This window comes from Triturus cristatus, chromosome 7 (genome assembly GCF_964204655.1).
Source record: "Triturus cristatus chromosome 7, aTriCri1.1, whole genome shotgun sequence".
NCBI lineage: Eukaryota > Metazoa > Chordata > Amphibia > Caudata > Salamandridae > Triturus > Triturus cristatus.
In genome coordinates, this window is record NC_140590.1 from 785,726,977 (window position 1) to 785,750,079 (window position 23,103).

At 43.2% G+C, this 23,103-nt stretch overlaps 1 protein-coding gene across 1 annotated transcript in view; it reads left to right on the plus strand.

The window, feature by feature from the left end:
• The first annotated feature begins 15,309 nt into the window (after positions 1-15,309).
• SOX30 (SRY-box transcription factor 30) overlaps positions 15,310-23,103 on the plus strand; it is a 445,939-nt gene continuing 438,145 nt past the window's right edge. The window contains exon 1 of the mRNA XM_085614974.1: positions 15,310-17,476. Within this exon, the coding sequence (XP_085471100.1) occupies positions 15,310-17,476 (2,167 nt within the window). The remainder of the gene's footprint in view (positions 17,477-23,103) is intronic.

Here is a 23,103-nt window from a genome sequence, read left to right on the forward strand (position 1 = left end):
AGGCTGCAGGTTAGGATAGAAAATGGCAACTTTCTAAAAGTGGCATTTTCAGAATTGTGATTAAAGATCCAACTTTACCATTGAATAGGGTTTTTAATTACTGTCCTTTAGACACCAAACATGAGCGGATTACCTGCTCCCATTTGGAAATCACAGCTTATCAAACGAAATAAAATAACCCCAATGTTGTCCTATAGGAGAGGTAGGCCTTTCAGTAGTGAAAAATGGATGTAAGAGTTTTTCACTTTTTACTACCAGGACATGTAAAACTTAAAAGTACATGTCCACTTTTTAAATACAATGCAAGCTGTTCTCTGGACTGTAGGGCATACTTTAGGGGTGACTTATATGTTTTAAAAAGGAGGGTTTGGACAAGCCAAAGGGTTTATTCTGCCAGGCTGATATGGCAGTTTAAAACTGCACAAACAGGCTGCAATGGCATGCCTGAGACATGATTAAAGTTCTACTAAGAAAGGATTGTGTGTGTAACAAGATTAAGGGCCTGATTTAGATCTTCGTGGATAGGTTACTCCTTTATAATGATGCTGTATATCCCGTCCACCAAAATATATATATATATCCCATATATAGAATATAATGGTATTTATATTTCGGCGGACAAGATATCTGTCACCCTGCGACTGAGTAACCCACCTGCCAAAATCTAAATCAGGCCCTTAGTATCATTCCGACCCAGATTAAGAAGTTAGGAAAATAAATAACAAATACTGAAGAATTCTCAACATTGGAACACTGGACCTAGAAAAACCTCTGTTTGTAAACATGAGAGGAAGCAACTTGATACATTGGTGCACACTAGACCATGAAAAAGAGGAAGGTTGACAATGCTACAACCAACCATCTGGGACCTTCCAAAGGCTATGGTTGCACAGCATTTGTCATTTAACAAAAGCAACTAAATGTTTGTACTTGGGACTGGAAAAAGAATGAGGTCAATCAAGCAATACCACTTTAACTCTAGTTTAGCCATACAGCTAATTACTTGCCCTACTAGCCGCAAGGTAATACTCTGGATTGGGGAACATCTGAGTCATTTACAGTGGAAGAGGTTGACCACTAGGATGACAACCCACTACTTAGAGTTGGGCCACACAACAAATGATTTCAAGCAGACAATATTGGAACAGCTGTCAGGAGTGAGTACTAATGAGGAAAAGACTAGAATTCTATTCTGTAAGGAATAGGGATGGCAGCCGCGGTCCGTGCAGGTAACAGCGGTGGGGCCGGGTATGGGGGGTTTCGAGGGACGATGCAGAGGAAAATTAAATATTTATTTAATTTTACCTCAGCATCGCCCCTCAAAATGCCCCCTTTACCTGGCCCCACTGCTATTACCTGCACGGACTGGGGCCGAGAGATGGATATACCAGCTGTTCAACAGTACCATATATTTGAAAGATGAAGTTGCCTACACCTCATCGCCAAGCTATACAGAGTGTGTGCGGCGATAACACCCGTTGATGATACCAAACTCTGAGCAGACTGGGAGGCTGACCTAGGTCATCCCATCCTAGACGAGAAATGGGCCATTTACTGCACTCAGACTAAGGATGTCTTCCTGAATAGTCGTCACAAATTGATTCACTGTAAATTTCTGCGACGCAGTTACATCTCTCCTGAGAAAACACATAGGTGGCTTTACTGGGCTATGTGACTAACTTCCCCAAGGGGTCCGGAAATTCATTGCCATTGGCTTGCTTCTGGCAAAGAGAGATATCACCATTAAATGGGGATGTAAGGCAGCTCCTACATTACCAAACTGATTAAGTAGTTTAACGTATTGTAATACGAACAGCGATTTGTACACCAGCACTTTACCATGATCTTCACGCCCGACGGACATCTGGGGCCCCCTTAAAACATATGCAGCTACATCACATTCGCCTTCCACCTCGCAATTGGAACAGGGAATAGTCCCCGTGGGAGTGGGATAAACAGCACACAATTTGTTTAATGGACTGGTCGTCATATGACTTGGTCCAGACTCCATGAAGCTTAGTTTCAAGTTCGTGCCTGAATCAGGGAGAGACTTCAATGGGGCGGGTGTGGGCTGACGGGTAAATAAGTATTGGCTTCTCTTAGTCCTCTGTACAACGGTCACATATGTCATGCTATTATAATCCTATGTATCTGGCTGCTTTTTTCACTTGATATGTACAAGACAGTGCGCATGCATAATCCTCGGGTTTGTATGTATAAATATGGTAAATAACGTTTTTTAAAAGATGAAGTTGTCTGGTCGACCATAAACATCCAATAGGATATGCCTGTGTCCATAATCCTTTCATGGATACCCTTAATATCTGATGTGCAGTAGAAAACACTTATTTTCCCTCAATCACCTATTTTTGATAGTATGGCTGTCCTGTATATATGAACCAGACACAGTCTGAGTATTTTACATGAATATACAAGAAATATAAAAGAAAAATAATTAATGGACAATGATTAGAAAGACTAAGTCTAGGTGGGTGGGCCTGGGCCCACCCGCACTCTCCTAAGGAGCAATAGACAGTTCCATTAAATGTATGTATATATTCGTACCCGTGATTATACAGCATTACATTTTGCGATTAGAGGATGCCAGAGAGACTGGCGCACATGAGAGTCACCATATTATAATGCAGTTTGTTTTGTTTGTTTTCTTGAGTCATGCTGCACAGCATGGGGGATGCTGCACAACATGGCTAAAACCATTGGCAAAACCAATAAGTTTAAAGGCAAGCCCTAGTGGCTTTACCAAAATGTTTGTTTTCAATATCATTTAAAAACAAATACACATGAAGCAAGTATTTTCATAGCCAATAGGTCTCACCTTTGGGACCTTATAAGTGTTTAGTTATCCAGCACAATATCCTTGGTGCAACAACATCAACTGTTGCATGGCTAAACACTTATAAGGTCCCAAAGGCGAGACCTATTGGCTATGCCAATGCTTGTCCTCAATAGACTATGATCCAAAGTGAGAGAAAAAAACAAACACACAAGGGGCAAAGAATGAGCGAGAGAAAGACATAAAAACAATGACAAAGGGTGAAAACAGGGTTGAAAAAGAACCTGCGAATGTATTTGTAACATAATTTATTTGGAAAACAACTATCTCTGAGAAATTAACCAGTGGAGCAGTGACGCTGTTATGCCCTCCTTCAATTTCCACCAGCAAACCGAAAGTCCATGCTCCGCCAAATTGTTAAACATTGGGTGCAGAGGCAAGGGTAAAGGTAAGATCAAGCAACCTCTCTCCAGCAGATCCCAGACAAAAACAGCAGAGCAAAATTTGAGAAAATTGTTTGCAGGAAGAACCTCCCCCCACCCCCAGCACAGCTGGAAAAGACAGGAAAAGCTGGAACCCAGGTTTCTCCCTCCAATATGCCTGGAACAAATGGGGGAGGAGGGGGCGAGGAGGTCATCAAATTTGCAACAAGGTAACAAAAAAACTTTTGAAAGCCGGACAGGGCGAAAACAAAGGTAAAGTTTGAGACCAATTTAACACCACTGATACCCAAGGCGTAAGAGGCGGGGGATGGGGGGGAGGTTAAAGCAGGTGATAAGGTAGACGCACTTCGTGCCCTCTATCAATACAGCAAATAAGTACTACTGGAATCACGCGTGAGGCTAAGGGCAAAGCAGCAGCAGTTACCACCAGCTGTAATGGAGGCAGTAAGAAGGTAAGGCTAGAGACATCCATCAACCCCGGGCGCACACAGCAAGTAATGCCGAGAGAGAACTGGGTAAGCTGAAGACCGAGAGGGTCCCGTGATTCTCTGCGTGCACACACAGGTGAGGCATAACACTGAGAAACAAACTTGCTGCACTGCCGGAGTCAAACAACTCAACCGTGACAACACAAGTGTGACCTACGACCCAGGAACTGAAACATCAAATATGGAGTCGTGAAGGATCCCATAGAAACCTCTGCGAGATTAAAGTAGACGTCCAGAAAGCCAATTGGGTGAATACATGTCACCGACTCTAAACACACAAAATAAAATACTGATAAAGCAAGTGTAGAGCTGGAGACCCGGTGTACAAGCACCAACACTTGCAAAACACTGAGGTGCGCCTAGAGACAGTGCGTAAGCCCCCAACCCTGCACGCAAATCTAATAACAATGTGAAACGAGGGTAAAAGTGGAGTCCGAAAGTCCAACCCCTCACAACATTTGCAATGTTATTGACAAAGCAAGAGTGGTTCTGGAGTCTGTGGGACGGCGGTGGGGAGGAAAGGGGATGTGGCGTTCGTCTGGCCAGTACTTGTCGCCTGGGGGGTTCCGCACCCCCACCCCCGTCTCTAGGAACAGCTCAGACACACACCCCGTGGAACTCCTACAAACTTCTAAAACCATCCAATGGAAACCCCTCGAAGACATTACTTTTAGAGGGGGGCATCTCCGGAGGGGAGTTAGTGCAGCGTCTTCTGTGGATTGGAACCGCACTAAAATTATCCACACCACTCCCGTAGAAGAGCACAAAAGGAGGAAAATGCTCCCTGAGCCATGACCACAGCTGACCCGCTTCCCAACCACAATACTCCATTGTTCCCCTCATCGCTCAGCAGCCTCCAAAGTTTTCTAACAATCACTAACACCCTCAGCAAGCAAATCCACCCCTTCTTCGCAACTCCGCCCACAATTATATCCCAAACACAATTTGTTCCCCCAAAACAGCTAACTACCCACTGAACAATTATACAACTTACTTTATGCATAAAAAAACCTTACGTCGACTAGTATATCAAATGCATAGAAACTCATATCCACCCCACCTCAAGACACTCTTCTGAGTTGAAACCTCTTGATTAATGACCAAAACAACCGCTCACAAATCAGAAGATGACACCCCCACCCTGGAGAAAGCCATGCAGAAACACACTAAAGAAATAGAAAGCAGACACCCCAAAACCAGGCATCAAACAGTTAAAAACTGAATATTATTCACTGATTTTTTTTCCCAAGTTCCCCCACGGGACGGGTTCTTTAAACCCTTACATCAAAGGAAACATGGCCCGTGTTCCAGCTAAAAAGCAGAGGCATGGGAGAAAAGCAAAAACAGGACACATTCTCTTTTGCAGCCCTTTTCTGCACACAAAGACCTCGTACACACACAAAAGTGCCTTTTAAACAAAACGCCAGCTGACTTCGCCGTCTTGACCACTCTCATGTGCACTGGGCAGAAAGGAAACCATACACGTATCAACGAACATACAATAAAAAGACCAGCTAAACATGCACACTTAAACGCAATGATAAATAAAGAAGGAGCAGAGGACAGAACAGATTATAACCGCACAACAACTTTAAAAAACGCCAGGCACGGATTGAGTTTTGCGAACAGCACCCACTTCAAGCTAACAACGAGCGAGACTCGCACAGCGTTTCGCTTGCGGGAGCGCGCAGGGGCACCATCTGTTTGCAAGATAATTACAAACAGATGTCGCCAAAGCACGCTCCCGCAAGGGAAACGCCAAACGTGCACGCGTTGCAATTGAAAGCAATGCAAAACGTGCACGTTTTTGGCCAAAAAAGCGGATCGATTCCAAGAGGTCCCCTCCTATGCAGGGCATGCGCGCTGCGTAGGCGAGACCTAAAAATGTAATGGCATAAATTATCTATAAAGATCTACTGATTGTAATATACTATTTGTTACCATTGTTAAGGCTTTGAGTCTTGTGAGCCATAGCCCCGTTCCCCCATTCAACATTGGAAATAACTGGCATTTTGTACTCTGCGCATCTACATATATTTATTCTCTCGCTCTCTCAGCGTGTTTGCAGAGTGATGGAGCAAGGGGGCATGGCCTCCGAAGACCTGTCATTAATCCTGCTGTTTGGGACTTACTGGAGGTAACAGGAAGGCTTGTTGGTCCACAAGGATCCTCAGCATTCTGTCAGGGTTCACCCTAATATATCCTCAGGGTCAGGGTGATGCTCAGAGGGGTCCACCTCTCGACAGCCCCAAGTCTGGAATATTGATATTAACACAGACTTTTGGGATGGTCAGGCAGGGGGAAGGAAAGGGTTGGAATTGCAGGGAAGGAGACCTGAGAATGATAATAAAGGGTAGTAAACAACCTTTTACATCTAACCTCTAATTAACAAACTCAGTAGGTGCAATGTATGGGAGCATATGAAATTTGTTTCAGAGCTACCTGTAAAGGAAAATAAGCAACCCTATAACAGGAGAGATGAGAGGGTGGTTTCATGATTCCAACATGAATACTGTCACGGAGAAACAACATCATGGAGAGTATATGTAAATACTTTTATAAGGCTGTCCCAAGCACTATGAACAGTAAGGTTTACCTTGACCGCCTCAACTACCCAGTTTGGTGTGTTGGAAGGAATCAAAGGTACACAAAGCGACTGACTTCCTGGTCACTCCCTACTGACCTCCCCTGCAAGGAACATATAAGAACACACAAGAGAAAGGCCACTGTATAATATCTTTTCTCTAGGATCATCTAAACTTCAGTGTCATTAGAAAAGATCACAGTAAAAAGTTCCCAGCCTGTGATGTACTTTTACCAATACGAAAGCAAACACGATCACGATTGGGAGTTCCTTCACTCCACAATCTCTTAGGCATGAGAGTACGAAGAGTGCTTTGGCCTGTTACTTTCTCCAAGCCCGGAATACTCTCTTCCAAGAACCACCCACAATCAAATATGGGAGTTCAGTTCTTCCCACAGGTTTTCACTTTACTATGCAACAAAAAATCTCCTCTGCATAAGTCATCTGAAGTAAGATTTGCCAACGGAGGAGATTGAAGCTCGTCCTTACTCTTACACGTGAGAGCTAGGGCGTAAGTAGCGTTGGCTGACCAAAATGTATTTTAGCAATATTCTCCTGCGCATGAGACCGCAGCTACTCCTGGTCTCGCCAACGGAAGAAAATGATCGGAAATGGAACGAAAACCCCAACACTATCCCAATCCTTCTGGAAAGAACAAAGGTTGGTGCCATGAGCACCCTTACCAGAACCCGACCTCCACTCGTGTATCCACAGCCACAGGAAACCACAAAATAATCGGCAGTTCGGTGGATGTGTCCCCCTACTATATCCTGTTTACTTGACGGCACGCTCAAGACCGCATGATAGGTCAGGAACATGAGGGATGGTGGGAATCAGAGTTTTTGCTGCCCCGGAGGGCTTTTCTCTCACTGACTCATGCTACCGGCTGTCAGTGTACACCGGAACGATGCGCCCTGACACATTCAAAGGGACTTAATTCCACAACTAGCTGTGCGCCAGATAGTGCGTTTGCAGAGTGGTGGGAAAAGGGGGCGTATCCTCCAACGATCTCTCAGCAATCCAACTCTGTGGGAGTTACTGGAGGTACCAGGAGGGGTTTCTGGCCCCCAGTGACACTTAGGAGGCAAGGGGACTTCATCCTCCAAACAGTAGTGTGCCAGGAGGTCCGTTTGCAGAGTGCTGGAGAAGGGGGTGTGACTTCCAAAGAGCTCGCAGCAGTCTGCTGTGTGGGAATTGCTGGATATAACAGGAGGTCTTGTTGGCTCCCAAGAACCCTCTGGAGCCAAGGGGTCTTCATTCCCCAACCAGCAGTGTGCCAGGAGGCACATTTGCAGAGTTGTGGAGAAAGGGTGTATATATATATATATATATATATATATATATATATATATATTACCTACTGGCGGTCGCCAGTAGGTAGTTATAGTTAGGACCACGTTTCCATAGGAAATCCGCAACATTCTATTTTGAATAACTTTGGCGCCGGTCGACGAATCCTCGCAAATTTTTCAAAATAGGTGGGGCGCTACGCTCCGCTCCTACCCTGAAAGTCTCGGGGGGATTCGTCAAGCGGGGGCTGAGATAAAAGGGGGGTCCCAAAACGCGTTTTTCCCATGCATTTTTCCATAGGACCTTTAGACAGGGCTACAGCCCGAACGGCTGAACAGAATTTAATGAAATTTGGCAGAGAGGTAGTCCCCAGGTCAAGGAAGTGCCTTTTGTAGGTTTGGTGTAAATCTGTTCAGTAGATTCTGAGAAAATAGCCTTTAAATCAATATATATATCTGTGGCAGCTTACGGTGCGCTTACCGTGCGCTTACCGTAAGCTTACCGTACGCGTACGGTGGCGTGCGCGAGCGCGATTCTGATTGGCTCTTAGATCTTAGTAAACATTCGAATCGGTCGAAACCAGGAAGCGGCGGCCGCCATTTTCTCTCTCGCTTCCTGAGTTGGGCAGCAAAAACGAACCCCAAAAATGTGTAAAGAGGCAGTTTCATGAGATCCTAACCACCCAGCATTGATACAGGGGTCCCCAAACCACCCCCAAGCCCCAAAAAAAAAAAAAAATTTTTCGGAAAATCGCCGATTACGCTTACCGTACGCGTACGGTAAAAAATTGTAAAAAAAAAAAAATTATCCACATTCTCCCCACCCCGTGTGCAAATGGTGCCCGAAGGGCACCATTTGTGTATGGCATAAAACATGTAAGAAGTTAACAAAGAATACATTTCACAAAGATGCGCAAAATATGTCCCCCATGTGCGCACGGTGCGTGAAGCGCATCGTTCGTACATGGTCCACCCCGCTTAACGTGGGCACGCGGTGCGCGCGACCTGCTGACACAACTTGCCTGACACAAATAATAAGGACAGATGGCAGCAGCTGAAAGATGACACAATTCGCTCACGCATACAGTACAGGCATAACACAGGTAGAGGTATTAAAGGAATGTTGTATCATTTTCATAAACAGACATAAACATATGGGACATACAAGCCTCATGGAAGAAATAGCCAAACCCAGTATGGATGTGCAATAAATTCATGTATTCATATAGGATGAACCCTCACCTACCATGTGTAGATGCTTAGTCAGTGGGTCCCATATCTTGCACTGGAACACAGTTGTGAGTACTACTGTTCACTTTTTGTACAGTCTCCCAGTTATAGGATTCCCTAGTTTGGGTGAGGTTACGTCACTTATGTCGACATTTATTTTCTACTTTTCGTAACCTGCGAAACATATATTAAAAATCTAGGTGGGTGAGTGCAAACTGCTTTTTACTGGTGTCTCCCTACCACAAGCTTAGCAGCAGGGGACAAGACATTTCTCTTTTCCATCGACTTGTTTCAGTGCTTGAATATTGTCAGGTGTTTTCGCCAAGAATATAGATATCTGACATCAAATATTTTTAAACAGCCCCTGCTTCATAGGGCATGTTTAACAGCCTCAGAGAGGGGAAGAATTGGGGCAGGCCTCACAATGGGCTATCGTCAAGGTTGTCAGTATGCAGCATGTTTACCAGGGCAGGAAATTGTAATTGTAGCCTGCACTATGAAACAGGCCATGTCCATGCTGCCAAGCCACACTCGCAACTGACTGTGTGTGGGCAGTGGGAGTTCATAGGGCTTGAGACCGCAAACTATACTTCTAACACAAAAGCACCTCCTGTCTTGCTGCAAGCACCTATAGAGCAGTGGCAGTTAGGCAGTGCTTGCCGGGTCCCATAATTCACTGCCACTCCATCTGTGTTGCATCCTGTCTGAACAAGCATTTGCAATGCAATAGGTCTCGCAGTTTCGAGAGTTTCAGCTATTGGCATTGTAAATAACAATGCCTTTTATTTATGTTTTTAAAACAAAAACAAAACTAAAAGGCATTATTATTTGCAATGTCAATAGCTCAAACTCACGTAAATGCGAGACCTATTGCATTGCAAATGCTTGTTTCTCTTCTCTCAGCTCCAGTTACAGCGATTTCTCAGCGAAGCTCACTACCAAAGTACGTATTAATTAGAGGGCATGTGTGAAGCTCGGCCTTCCTCTCGACAATAGCAAACACGCACTGGTACCAGGAAGCAAGCACTGGCAAGTTTGTTGTTCCATCCTAAAGAATTGTTTTTTGACAGCTGAAAGCCTTCAACAAGTTACCTGTAATACTATTTCCAGGTAAGTAACTTGGAGCTCAAGCTATGTGGATGGCAGAGTGATGCACAACGTATGAATCTAGAACAGATTCACACCACAAAACCTTGGGAATAGACATAGCTTTTAAAAGCCCAGGAAGGCAGATTGCCAGACGCAGGTCTCCTGGCAGCAATCACCCACCGCTTGCAGATGCAATGACAAGATGTGAACAAAGTGTCAAACACACAAATACCCTGATCACACTAGTCATCCAAGCTTGCAATTAAGCCTAAAGATTTGGGTGGCAGTCATTTCCAGATAATGAATCTCCTGGTGGAAGTGCTTATCCCACCACATGAATTTCATTGACCTTGGGGTCACATCACCATTATACACTATTAACAACAACATGCAAGTACTTTATAAATGTGTTTTAAATGGTTCAAGCTCAGTGATCTCCAAAGGTACACATTTTCAATTTTCTTCTCATAATTTGGTCCAACACAAACAAAACTTTAAAGCAACATAAACGCCACACAGTCAAAATCGTAAAGAGGAAAGTTTTATTTTTTATTTTTTTTATTTCCATTAATTTGTCCATGAGCATTATTGCCAAGTGGCCTAGGATATGTGGCACCTTTTGCCAGTTTTGACCTTTATAACCAGCAAATTATGCATTTGGCATCGCTTGGGTTTGATTTCACAATTTTTAAGTATAGTTTTAATAATCGCAGCATGCAAAATGCTGCTGGGTAAAAAGAAAAAAAACCAGACCTTTCTAGAAGTGCCACAAATGGGTAACGTTGACATGGCCCCTCTATTGCACACACCCCTGCGCCCCTGAAGTGTCCATCATCCAGTGTTTCCATGGCACACCATGTACAGCCAGGCACAAGACCTAAATATAGAAGTGGGGGGTACTAACCTAGTTAGTCTGTATGCAAGTGGCATCGCAGTGCGTGGCATCGCAGTGCGTGGCATCGCAGTGCGTGGCATCGCAGCATGTGACATCACGGCGCATGACATCACAGCATGTGACATCACAGGAACTGGCATCACAAGAAGTGATATCAGATCTTAAGCCCTCACATATATGCTTAACAGGTGTATCATGAGTACATTTGAGCATATTTCAAGTATACTTGCAAACCCTCCTGATTTAGTCAGAAGATTCACACTTTTGTACGCTACATATAAAACAACGTTACCTTTTGGCAGCGTTAAGCTTTCTATAGCCATAGTGCTTTAAAAGAAATAGTGATATTTAAATCATTACAACGCTTCCTCAAGGGTAATACGCGTATATAAATGCAATTTATTTTGGGCAAATACTGGGAAAGATCAACACATCTGACTTCTAACAGTGCATGCAAATCTCCTAAACAGAGCCTGAACAAAGTGAAAAGCTGCCACTTTAAAGAATGTGTGAAGTGCTAACAAGGTGTGAGCCTTTGTTTCTCCTCTGCTGCATTTGCATCAGGTGTGAGGCCCCTGACTGCTGCCAGCCAGGAGACTCCAACAAAAGGAGGCTTGATGACCCCTGAGACTCGGCCTTTGTTATGGCCAAATATCCCAGCAGGAGTCAGAAATAGGAGAGCCCCGTCCCCGCCTGCAAGTTGTTGTGATCGAAAGCAGACAACAACGTGCAGGTGCTGCTGAATGTGTCCCGGTGTTTGGAAATTACACCGGGACGAATTCAACATCTTTTTAGTGGGCCCCAACTTCTTGGCAGGGTGGACGGCATCCACCCTGTGTAAGAAGTGGGGGGATGCCGTCCACCCTTGTGGACCCCCGATTCGTGCCCTGTGTACAGCCCACAAATCATCCATGTCTCCTCTGATGGGCACCACTCCTCGCTCTCTGAAGGATCTCACCCTGCGAATCTCAGATTCATTTGTGTTTATACTGTGTTCCCCTGTGTGCACCAGCTAAACAAAAGTCATACCTATTGGCTTTGTCAGTGGGTGATATTTAAATGGTGGGCAACGCAGTACTATTGCAACAAAAACAATAATAAAAAGAAATACCACCGGCTTTCTCTCCTTACCTAAGTCTGAGACTCGTTGTCTATAAGAATCTGCCCCAGCATACTGATCTTACACACAAGTCAGTAACTTCCTTCCTTATTTTCGTTATTCCTTCAAACAACTGCACACAAAGGCACGTGGCCACTTGAAAGCGGACCGTGCCGTAAAATAAATAAACAAGAACTAATAAATGCCCTATGGATCAAAGGACCAATTAAATCCTGCTCCGGCGGTAAATGCTTGCAAGAGCTAATAACTCAAGCGCTCGGTGGAAGCGTGTGAAAGCTCCTATCACTACAAAGGAGACCCCAGAGAGGAGATGCCATGCGCGTGCACATCGCCTGTCCGGGCGCGCACATGGTTTGTCTCCCTTCGCGAACGAAAGCAACAACAATCGAGTCTCGCCAAGGCGAAGCAGCTGCGCTGCGTTCGCTAGGCGAGACCTAAAAAGCAGTGCTGTAAAGGCTTACAGGAACAGCTCTTGCCTCAGCCTGGAACTCAAGCTCTTCTGCTAATGTCAGTGACTGCTACTTTATTTATTGCTTAGGTATAAACGTTTACATTTTAAAAAAAAGTGTATTTTGTATTGTTTTACTATACACCTTAGATTGTATCACTGCTCTGAGTGCCCTTTATTAAAATTTGTGAACCACCCTTTCTTCTGAGACAATTTTATTAATGGCTCAAGAGGAAAATCTGTTGTTTTGTTTCATCTTATATAAATAAGCTTTTTATTTTTATAGATGAAGCATTCTTATGGTCTATTAAACCATACACAAGAGAGATTGTTTGACAGTGCGTATCCTGAACTATTTCAAAGAGCTCTTAAATGTGGTGATCATGGACAGGATGGCACAAAGAAGAAAAAGTATATTGCCTAGGGTCACACTGTTTGGTTAAACTTGGAAGCTGGGATTGAACCAGGATTCCATTTAGATGTTGTGATATTCAGATCCTGGATGGATATCACATTATTTCCCCCTTCTCCCCTGATGAAAATGTTATTAGTGTCCCAAGAGGCAAGTTGGTTGTCTTATGCCTCCTATATAAGGTCCTTACTGTTGTCATAGATGGAGCAACCTTATGGTTTAATAAACCGTATACAAGATAGGTGTTTGTATAGTGCACATCATGAAGTAAATTGTTTCAAGTTGCTCTGAAATGTGATGATCACTGAAAAGGAAGCAGAGGCAAGAAAAGTAATAAACCCAGTTCACAGATTTTGGTTAAGCTAGGAAGTTACAATTGAAATCACGGTCTCTGGGACAGGGCACTGCATTGAGTTTCACCTCGGGTCCAATAAAAGTTTTTGACGGGCCTGGGCATGTTATGCAAGGGCATTCCAATTACCCTTTGTTTTTTTAAAGCTGGGGAAACAGCAGTGGAAACATCCCTGTTCATAGAACAGCACCCTTAGACAGGAGCAGTTCAAGCATTCATCCCTCCTAAAGAGATCAGGTACAGTTAGGGTAGCATCAGCACAAGCAGTGACAAATTGGACAACAGCGGTGCAAGCTTTAGTTTATCACAAATAGGGACAGCATGGCAGAAGCAAAGCAAGCTCCCCTCTCTCACAAAAGTTAGGGACAGCATGGCAGGAGCAAAGCAAGCTCCCCTCTCTCACAAAAGGCAAAAGTGCAACTTTTCATTACTTCAGAACAGATCCAGCATCACTGAGTTGTACAAACTTTCATTGCTCACAGAATATGAATCGTTAAAGCATGAGTGACATGCAGGTTACAGGCAGATGTTTTAGACAGGTGCTTAACACACTGCTAGGAATGTATAGGTAAATGAGTGAGTGAATATGCGATTTCTGACATTATTCTCAGTTAGGTGATATTCCACGTCAGCACTCTGAAAATCTTGGATGCTGTCATTTTGAGACCTGTCTTCGCCGATTCTTACTTTTTCTACATAATGAGAAATTGCACTAACCTAGTAGGTCATTCTTATTTGGAACAGCCTTGAAACACCTATAGTAACTATGCACTAGTTAGGCACACAGATGTCAACCTCTCCGGAAAGGTGTTGAATGCATGTACATCAGGTTGTGTGGATTCCCAGCCCTAGTGCTGCACCTGTTAAAAATGCTCAGGGCCACCACTGCCCTGCCCAAATTGGGCAACAGCAGTGCAAGCTTAATTTCATCACAGAATAGGGACAGCATGGCAATAGCAAAGCAAGCTTCTCTCTCTCAGAAACAGCAATAAGTACAATATTTCATTTCTTTAGAACAGATCCAGCATTACAGAATTGTACAAACGTTCATTACTCACAGAACATGAATGGTTAAGGTATGAGTGACATGCAGGTTACAGATAGGTTTCTTGAACAGGTGCTTAACACACTGATAAGAATGTATGTGGATGAGCAAGTGAATATGCGATTTCTGACATCATTCTCACTTAGGTGATATTTCATGTCAGCACTCTTAAAACCCTGGGTGCTGGCATTTTGAGACCTGTTTTCATTGATTCGTTTTTCTATGTAATGAGAAATTGCAGTAACCTAGTAGGTCATTGTTATTTGGAACAGCCTTGAAACTCCTGTAGTAAGTATGCACTAGATGGGCACTCACATGTCGACCTCTCCGGAAAGGTGTTGAATGCACCTGTTGAAAATGCTCTGGGCCACCAGTGCATACGGTTTTTAACTGAGCGGAACCTTGAGTGTTCTGTAAAAACACTCTATTAAATTCTTCAGATCTTAACAAGGCTTCTATTAGAAGTCTGTGCCTCGCACATACAGAAAAAGTCTTTCTTTTACCTCCTTGTCCTCTTCGCGCAAATAGAAAAAAACGTTGTGGGTTGTTCTGACTAATGACGCACAGAGAAAACCGTGCCACGTTTACTTCCAAATTAACTAATAGTTCATGTTGTTATAGCCCCGTCTTCTAGTGCAGCCAGCAAACTGGACACTATAGGCCTCTTGATCTTTTACCACACATGCGTTGTTCGGTGTCTAACTTAAGCTCCCAAACATGTTCAAAATGGTCCTTTAGTTATCTACCTGCCCTTTGACAAACTCCATGGCGGCTACGCTCACCCTTTATCCCGCCTTTCTAGCATGTGCAGCCAATCCTAAAACTCCCGTCCTGTGACGTTTTGCCATGCCCACAGTCCCTTTTGTCTAAATCGCAGTTTCCATAGCAGCGGCTCACCTTGCCACGCGAGAGACACGAGGTGGTTCCGCCATGTTGTTTCTCGACGAGTCCAGACCAATGGGAAAGTGCGCGCGAGTGGAGGGGGCGGGGCCTCCCTGGCTCGGCGATGAAGGGTTTGAATAAAGGCCGAGTTCTGAGAACGTTATTAACGAACTAAGATGAAGCCCCGCCCCTCGAGTGGAGCGTGCGTGCGCATTGATTGATCTCATAATCGGACGCAATGGAGGCGAGTCACAGGCTTCCCAGCCCGGAGGAACAACACAGTGGCCCCAGAGCTGCAGGATTGCAGACTGATGGGGGCCCTCAGGGGGAAGGTTTGCCGTCGGATCTAAGCCCCCAAGAACTGACGCATTCTGAAGTTTTTTCCCAGCCTTGCAAAGGAATTTGGGGCGAGAGTACCAAACCAGGAAGAGGACCACAGGGAGAGGGGGCGCCTAATGTCAGCCTCCTCCAGGGGCAGGGTTGCACACCTACCAAAGGCCTCCTGGAGGAAAATAATGGTGCACCCACAGAGCCAAAGGAAATCCGAAGGGTATCATGGGAGGGCCTTGATAACCACAGAGCAGTCAAGGAACCTGCAGTTGATCATAGTCAAGATCATGCTGGTAAGGTGGCCAGGATGGTGGTGGGTGAGATCAGAAACCAGAGTGAAGATCATATGCAATGCAGAGATGATCAAAGCGAGGTCCAAAGAAAGACCTGTGGGTCCACAAATGACCAGATTGATGCCTTTCATGGTACCAGAGATTGTACGAATGAACAGGCAGTGGGTCACAAGAGCTCCAGGGCCTCTATAAGTGATCATTTTGAGAGTCACAGGGACAGCAAGGCACTCAGGAGTGATCAGAGAGTGTGTCTGAGGAGCTCCATAGGGCCCATAAATGATCAGAGTGAAGGTCATAGAGACACCACAGGGTCAGCAAGTGAACAAAGTGAGAGTGTTAGGGACAGTAGAATATCCACAAATGACGAGAGAGAGGGTCAAGAGTTTAGTAGGGGCAGTTCCAATGACCAGAGTGATAGCATTACTGATCACATAGCAGCTAGAGATTCAATGTGGGTGACCAGTGGGCATGCAGAGGACCAAAGATTATCCAGGGGATTGTCGTGGGAAACAAGTGACCAGATCCACCATGACCACAGGATCACAAGAGGTATAGTATGGGATGCTAGTGACCAAAGAGTGGTTCACACAGATCACAGGACCATGCGAGTGTCACCATGGGATATTAGCGATCAGCGGGATGACCAAAGGCCCACCAGGGGTTTGGCCTGGGATGCTGCACAAGAAAGGAATGTTTACTTTAACCACAGTTCCTCTAGAGGGTCTCCCTGGGTGGCAAGTGACCAAAGGGATAACCCCACTGACCATCTGACAGCCCGGGGATCATGGGCAGCAACAGGCCAGTGGCAGATCCACACCGACCAGAGGGGGATTCCGTGGGAAGTAACTAGTCACAGGGGGAGTCTCGCTGACCACAGATCAACCAGGCCATCGTGGGAAGCCGTTGACCAAAGTGGGGGGCACTGTGACTTAAGGTCAGTAAGAAGGCCATGGGAATCTACTGACCAGCAAAACTGTCCAAATGACATTGACCATCGGGAGATTGCCTGCAGAGGCTCATGGGAGGCACAATGTGACCAGAAGAGCCTAACAGACAACAGGATAGCTATCAGAGGATTGTGGGAAAATGAGCAGAGCAAGGGCCATCATACTGACCACCGAATTGCTTCCAGAGGATGTTGGGAGACCAGTGACCAGAGTAAGGGCCACATTGAAAATAACCAAGCGGTTATCTCTGCAAGAGGCTGTTGGGAAGACACAGACCGGAGTAAAGTTCATAGTGATGCAGACCTTAGAATGCTCCCTTCCCCTGGTTCATGGGGAACATGTGGGGATGGCCAAGGTACCCTAACTAGAGCAGAAGAGAGCAAGGCTAATGGAGCTGTAGAGGAAAATAGAGGGTTTGGCACTAAGGGAGTGTACGTCATTGTCAAAGACGGAGCAATTAAAACTGAGCACATGGAGGAAGCGAAACACGAAAAGCTTGTGGCTGAGCATGAAAGGGAACAAAGAGAGAATGCTGGTGTAACAAAACCCCCAACGCCCAACGGATATTTACATCCTCAGAGCAAAGAGATGCTCTTAGCACAGGAATCTGCAGTCTATGGGACCTCCTCTCAGGACCTACGAATACCCCTGACACTCCACCCTGTGCCTCCAGGCACAAGGATCCAGTTTCAGGCTCCTCCAGCTTCCTCTGAAGTGATTCGACTTACCAAGATGCCTCTGACACCAGTACCCATCAAAATGCAATCCTTGATGGAGCCATCTGTCAAAATTGAGACTAAGGATGTCCCTCTGACTGTGCTGCCATCGGATGCAGGTATCATTAATGCATTTTCTCACTGTCCTTACTGTACTTCTTTTGGATTGAAGATTTTATGACTTGTGTTAATGGCAAGGGTCATGCAAGATGCCTACGATTTAAACACTGAGTTTACATTCCCAACATATTTGTTATTGTTACAGATGATGAACGATAGATATAAGGTTCTCAAAGACTCAAGCCATATTTAGATGTGTCTGTGTGTTTGAGAGAGAGAGAGACACAGAGAGAGAGAGATACTGGGGAAGGTGTATTCTAATGTGTTACCTGCAAGTTATCACCCAAAACCCCATAGGAAACGCGCATGACTGAGTAGATAGGATTAATGTGAATACATAACCACCACAGTAACTTGTGCGGTCCTCTCTCAACCACACACGCGCAGTAGCTGTACTCTCTCCAAGTACTGGAGAAGAGAGACATCTTAAAACTTTTCACATAGGGTGTAGATAACGATTTCTCTTTCAACTGTTAATAACTTATTCAAAATCACTTTATTTACTAATTCTGTTACTCAGCCACTCAAACAATATCAAATTAAGTGTCCCCTGCAATCATTTCAAAAGAAAGTCAGTATGTCTGTTTGACGCAAGATACATAGAAATAACTCAACCCGAAAATATACGTAAACTATAAAATATAGTACATTTAAAAAAGGTGATATATTTTACAATTACAATACAAATGTTTATTTGTTTAAATGAACTCCTAAAAATAAAGTCAACCCCACTACCACCTGTTTAAACTTTCGGGCAAATAAACAATCAACGGCCTGGAGCACTGTTTAAAATCCAGCTTGTATAAACTAAGGTCGCAAGAATTTCTTCTTTGCGAACAACGTGGCTTGGCGCATTAATATAACAAATGAGATTCTATTAGATTTTCTCAATGTGAAAGTACATTTATAGGTACCCTAGCGTTAATTTACCGCTGCTTAATAATAACCTCAGAAGATATAACGCAAGATTGTTATATAATTTAGGGCTGGGGATACTTAACAGGTAATTGGTAATATCAGCAGTCTTTTCCTGTGCAAAGACCATGCAAATACTTTTTTTTTCTCTAAATGAATATTTGTCAACAGAAAAGAAAATCTCCATTAGGAATTATTTGGAGACTGCTATCAATTATTTCCTGGCTATGGCTCTGGGGTCAAAATTGTAAAAATAAAAGAAGCTTCAGTTTCCTACACAAGGCAGGTGCCTGTTTACTTGAGCAGAGATCTTTAAAACGCTCAACATCGAAGAAAGACACCTGCTGTCTTGTTATTGAAGGAAAAAAACGTACTCTGCTGCGCCATCCCTACCTTCGCATGAGGGCCCTTGCTCAACAACCGCACTGGGCTGCTGTTTACTTAAGAGAGCACTAACTTTCAGAAAGATGTTAAAGAAACAGGCAAGCTTTTATTTACAACATAACTGAAGTAAAAGAAAATAAGTAAAACAAGGTAGCCTGCACAACTTAACTTTAAGAACACATTCACTTTTAAAACATCTTGCCAGTGGCGGCTGACACAGGTAAGTGCAGTGAGGCTGGGCATGGAGGGGGAGGGGGGAGCCGACAGACTAGGTATTATTTATTTATTTATTTATTTAATCATACCTATTATGTCCTCTGTCGACTCCTGCCCCAACCCACTGCGTTTACCTGTGCTGGCCGCTGCTGCATCTTGCAACAAACATGTATAAACATGACAAAGTCTCTTCAGCATTCAAAAAGTATATTCATTAACAGACAGAAGTGTTTGACCTTTAGGCCATCAGATTATATCTCTGCATTTAGAAGTATATTTAAAAAATGAACGTAGAAACATTAATGCCTCCTCCCAGCCTGATAATGCCAAAACTGAACTAAGAGGCAAGACAGTTGTCACATCAAACCATCTGGGTGACTTGGATTGTTATACATGGGCAGCATTATAGTTTATTATATCAAGCACAGTAGAAGGTTTGTACAGTGCATTTGCTGAACACATATATTTCAAGGTGCTCTTACATGTGAGATGAGAAAAAGGGAGGTAAAGTGGAATAAAACAATTGCCTAGGATCACACAATTTGGTCAAGCCTGGTAGCCGGAATTGATCATAGGTTTTTTGGCTACACATCGTGCAATTTTATTTCATTCCAGTTCAGTAATGAAGTTACTTATTTTTTCACATTTTACTCTCCCGAGGTTGTGTTAGCGAGTAGAGAAGGCTGGTAGAGGGATAGCGATTCAGAAACAGCATAACACAGTATTGCCAGATGTATAACTCTTCTAGAGACAAGGGGATTCATTTAGAGGGCAGTGGAAATAAATAGTTTTTTTGGCTTACACATTGTGCAATTCTATTCCATTCCAGTTCAGTAATGAAGTTACATATTGTTTTCACATTTGACTCTCCCGAGGTTGTGTTAGCAAGTAGAGAAGGCTGGTAGAGGGCTAGCGATTCAGATACAGCATAACACAGTATTGCCAGATCTATGTCTCTTCTAGAGACTTGGGGATTAATTTAGAGGGCAGTGGAATTAAACCCTCACAATAACTCCATGTCTCACTGACCACACCATGTACATGGTTTGCTTCCCCAATGTCCGCCATACCCCCACCCCATTGGCATCAATGCAGCCCTTGGGCACAGAACAGACCATATTTTGTGGCCCCTTAGGAAAATGTTTGAGAGTACCCATGCGCTAAATCAATCTTGTAAAAATCAGTGTTAAGCCAAAGACCAATAACAATCAGAGTTAAAAACCTGAATTCCTATCATGTAGCCTACATGTCAAAAATGCATTTAATTACTAAAAATCCAAGTACTATTCATAATTTTCACAAAATCAACATAAAATGCAGATAAAATCAAAACTAACAAACAGTAATTGACAGATGCACTATATCATTTTCTTTCACCAAGTACTCACCATCAATGAAACAAAAAGTCAAAGTCCTGAGCCACATTCACAGAAAAAAACGTAATCTGTCCAAGTAGTGGTATTAAGATCTTCTTAATCCGTTTTCATGAAGATTTATTCAATTTTCATATATATCCAATACAATGTTCTTCGCTCCTTCAATATAACAGGTAGCCACAAGTTTAGCCAACACGTGTTTCGTCTATAGGTTTATAACCTCAGACTTCATCAGGGCACAGATCCTCAATACCCAGCGAAGGATCTGTGTACACGGTAATAACAAAATCAGCCACACTTCAAAGTTCCAGGCATCTCAAGAAATGACAGAATCCTAAAATCAATAATATATAACAGTCGGTCTATCAGCGCAACCTCAGAATACAAGGGTAAGTCTTCAGAACTGTAGAAGACAATCTGTAATTTCAGAAAAACGAAGCGGAGAGTACTTACTCCTTTCCGTGTCAGGGTTTCGGTGTATTACACGGGTGCCAATTACTATTTAATACTTAGTAGCATCGCACCCCTACTGCCCGTTAGTTGTCTTGCTACTCACCATCAGTGGGTTAATGTGCCTAAATTTGCATTGTTTTAATTTGGGCTCCAACGCAGGGGTTATATTGTTGACTTAGCATAAAATAGTGGGAGGCAGGGTGAATTCCCAGAGGAGTGCAAAACAAACAAGGCAGGGCATCGTAGAGATATAGAAAACATGAAAAATCAAAAGGAGGACCTGAGTGAACAAGGTTAAAGAGGTGCGGTATAATCTTGCTACATTATAAAAGCTTCCCAGGCAAAAAGAAAGAACCTCTCAAATCCCCCCTACCCTATCTTAAAGATGAACTCTGTCAGATCATCGTAAAAAACATTAATGTAAAATACTATCACTTTGCTGACATTTCACAAATGCTTACTTTCTTTCTACAGCTTCCACACTTCCCATTATTGACTGATGAATGAATGTTGACATTCATCCACACTAGATAGCTTTTTATGGAGGTGTGGCTTCATTTATTTTAGCTACTTATTCTTCAGCTCAAGAGGTTATACACTTTCCATATATTGAGAACTTCATAATCGCTCACCTTACCTCTTCCAAAATGGCGTCTCTTATAAACTCTGCCCTATAGCTGCAAAAAATTGTCTGAAAAAAAATCCGAGGAAAAATAGCACAAAACAAATACAACGAGTTAGAAATAACATAATCAAGGAGTAACATATATGTTTATAAAAGCATTTCTAACTAGACAGTATAACAAAAATATATTTTAAAGTAAAGCTTGAATAGATTGCATTTAAGGGAGAGCACCGGGCCCATTCCCGTATCGTCTTCCCTTCTTTTGCCATCACAGATCGAGTCCATCTCCCCATCCAATGACTGACTTTTTCTTGGTTATGCTAAGACCTATTTTTTGTATATTTTGTTCCGACTTAATTTATAGCTAGCAAGTCAAGATTAAAGAGTTATTTGTTTGGAAACAACTGAGCACTGTCACAGATTTTGGACTTGCTAGGTGTATTTGAAGGGATATACTGTTCTCTTTGTATTTGTAGCTCACCCATGTTTTTTTTGTGGCAATGGCCAGGATGTTAGAAATTGGAGGTTATTAGTGAAAAATGCAGCATGTAGGTTTAGTTCAGAAAATTGAGTTAAAGTCAGGGTAGCGGAGAGCATGTTTGTAATGGATGGGTATCCAATTATTTGAGCTAACGTTCAGGATTTTTAACATTAACATTACATTAGAGTTAACATTTTTGCTATGGGTAATTTTCTCATTGTTTAAATGAGTATTTTTACGGTTGTGTTTTTAATTTGAAAATAACAACAAATATCACACTGTTTCAGAATCCCTAAATTTTGCCGAGCATAGCTATCCATCACCATCCTGCTTACAGACCAGCTAGTGTCCTCAATCTCACCATTTTCTAAAAAAAATCCAATTAATTGTCAGGAAGCTCGCCAAAAGTCTGGTGAAAACAATTCTTTCTCCCTTTCCTTTACTTCATTAAATCCCCACCTGCACCAGCACAAATAAAATCTCAGAAATCCACCACACTCTTTACTTCAACTCCACTGCCACAGGGGTCACCAACCAGTCTTTTTAAATCCTCTACATCAAGGATAAATTCATCTCTCCCATTAACAGATCCAAGAACAAGAAAACGACTGCCTACTCCTTTATTGCTCAGCCTCCATGAATAAACACACAGAACAAAATCTCATCTTCACCAAGCTAAACTAAATCCCCTCATGAGTTTTCCAAAAGAACCTATATTTGTGATTTTCTCACACTCCCAAAAATGTCTCTCAGTTTGTATTTCTCTAAAACAAAAAAGTACAGTAACTAGCATTGAAATTCAACAAAACTCACTTTTGCTTCTCCACTACTCTTCACTCTTAATCCATCTGTGAAGGCTCAGACCTTTTTCTCAGTATTCTCGTACACAAAGCTTGCAGCCTACCCATCAATACATAAAACGTGTTTTCTCTGTTAGTTTTGAATTTTGATCACACATTTTCTTTACAACATCATGTCTATTCTGTTGACATAAGAACATGCCATGACTGCTCATGGCTGTCAAAATCTACCCTCAACATCAGTGGGTTTAGAAATATCACTGGATAACTGGCCTCCTGAAATTCACAGATAGGGTATAATTTGAGAGAAGTAAAACACTAAACGTCTAGGAATAAATATGTCATGTTATATCTTGATGGTCAGTTATAGAGTGGT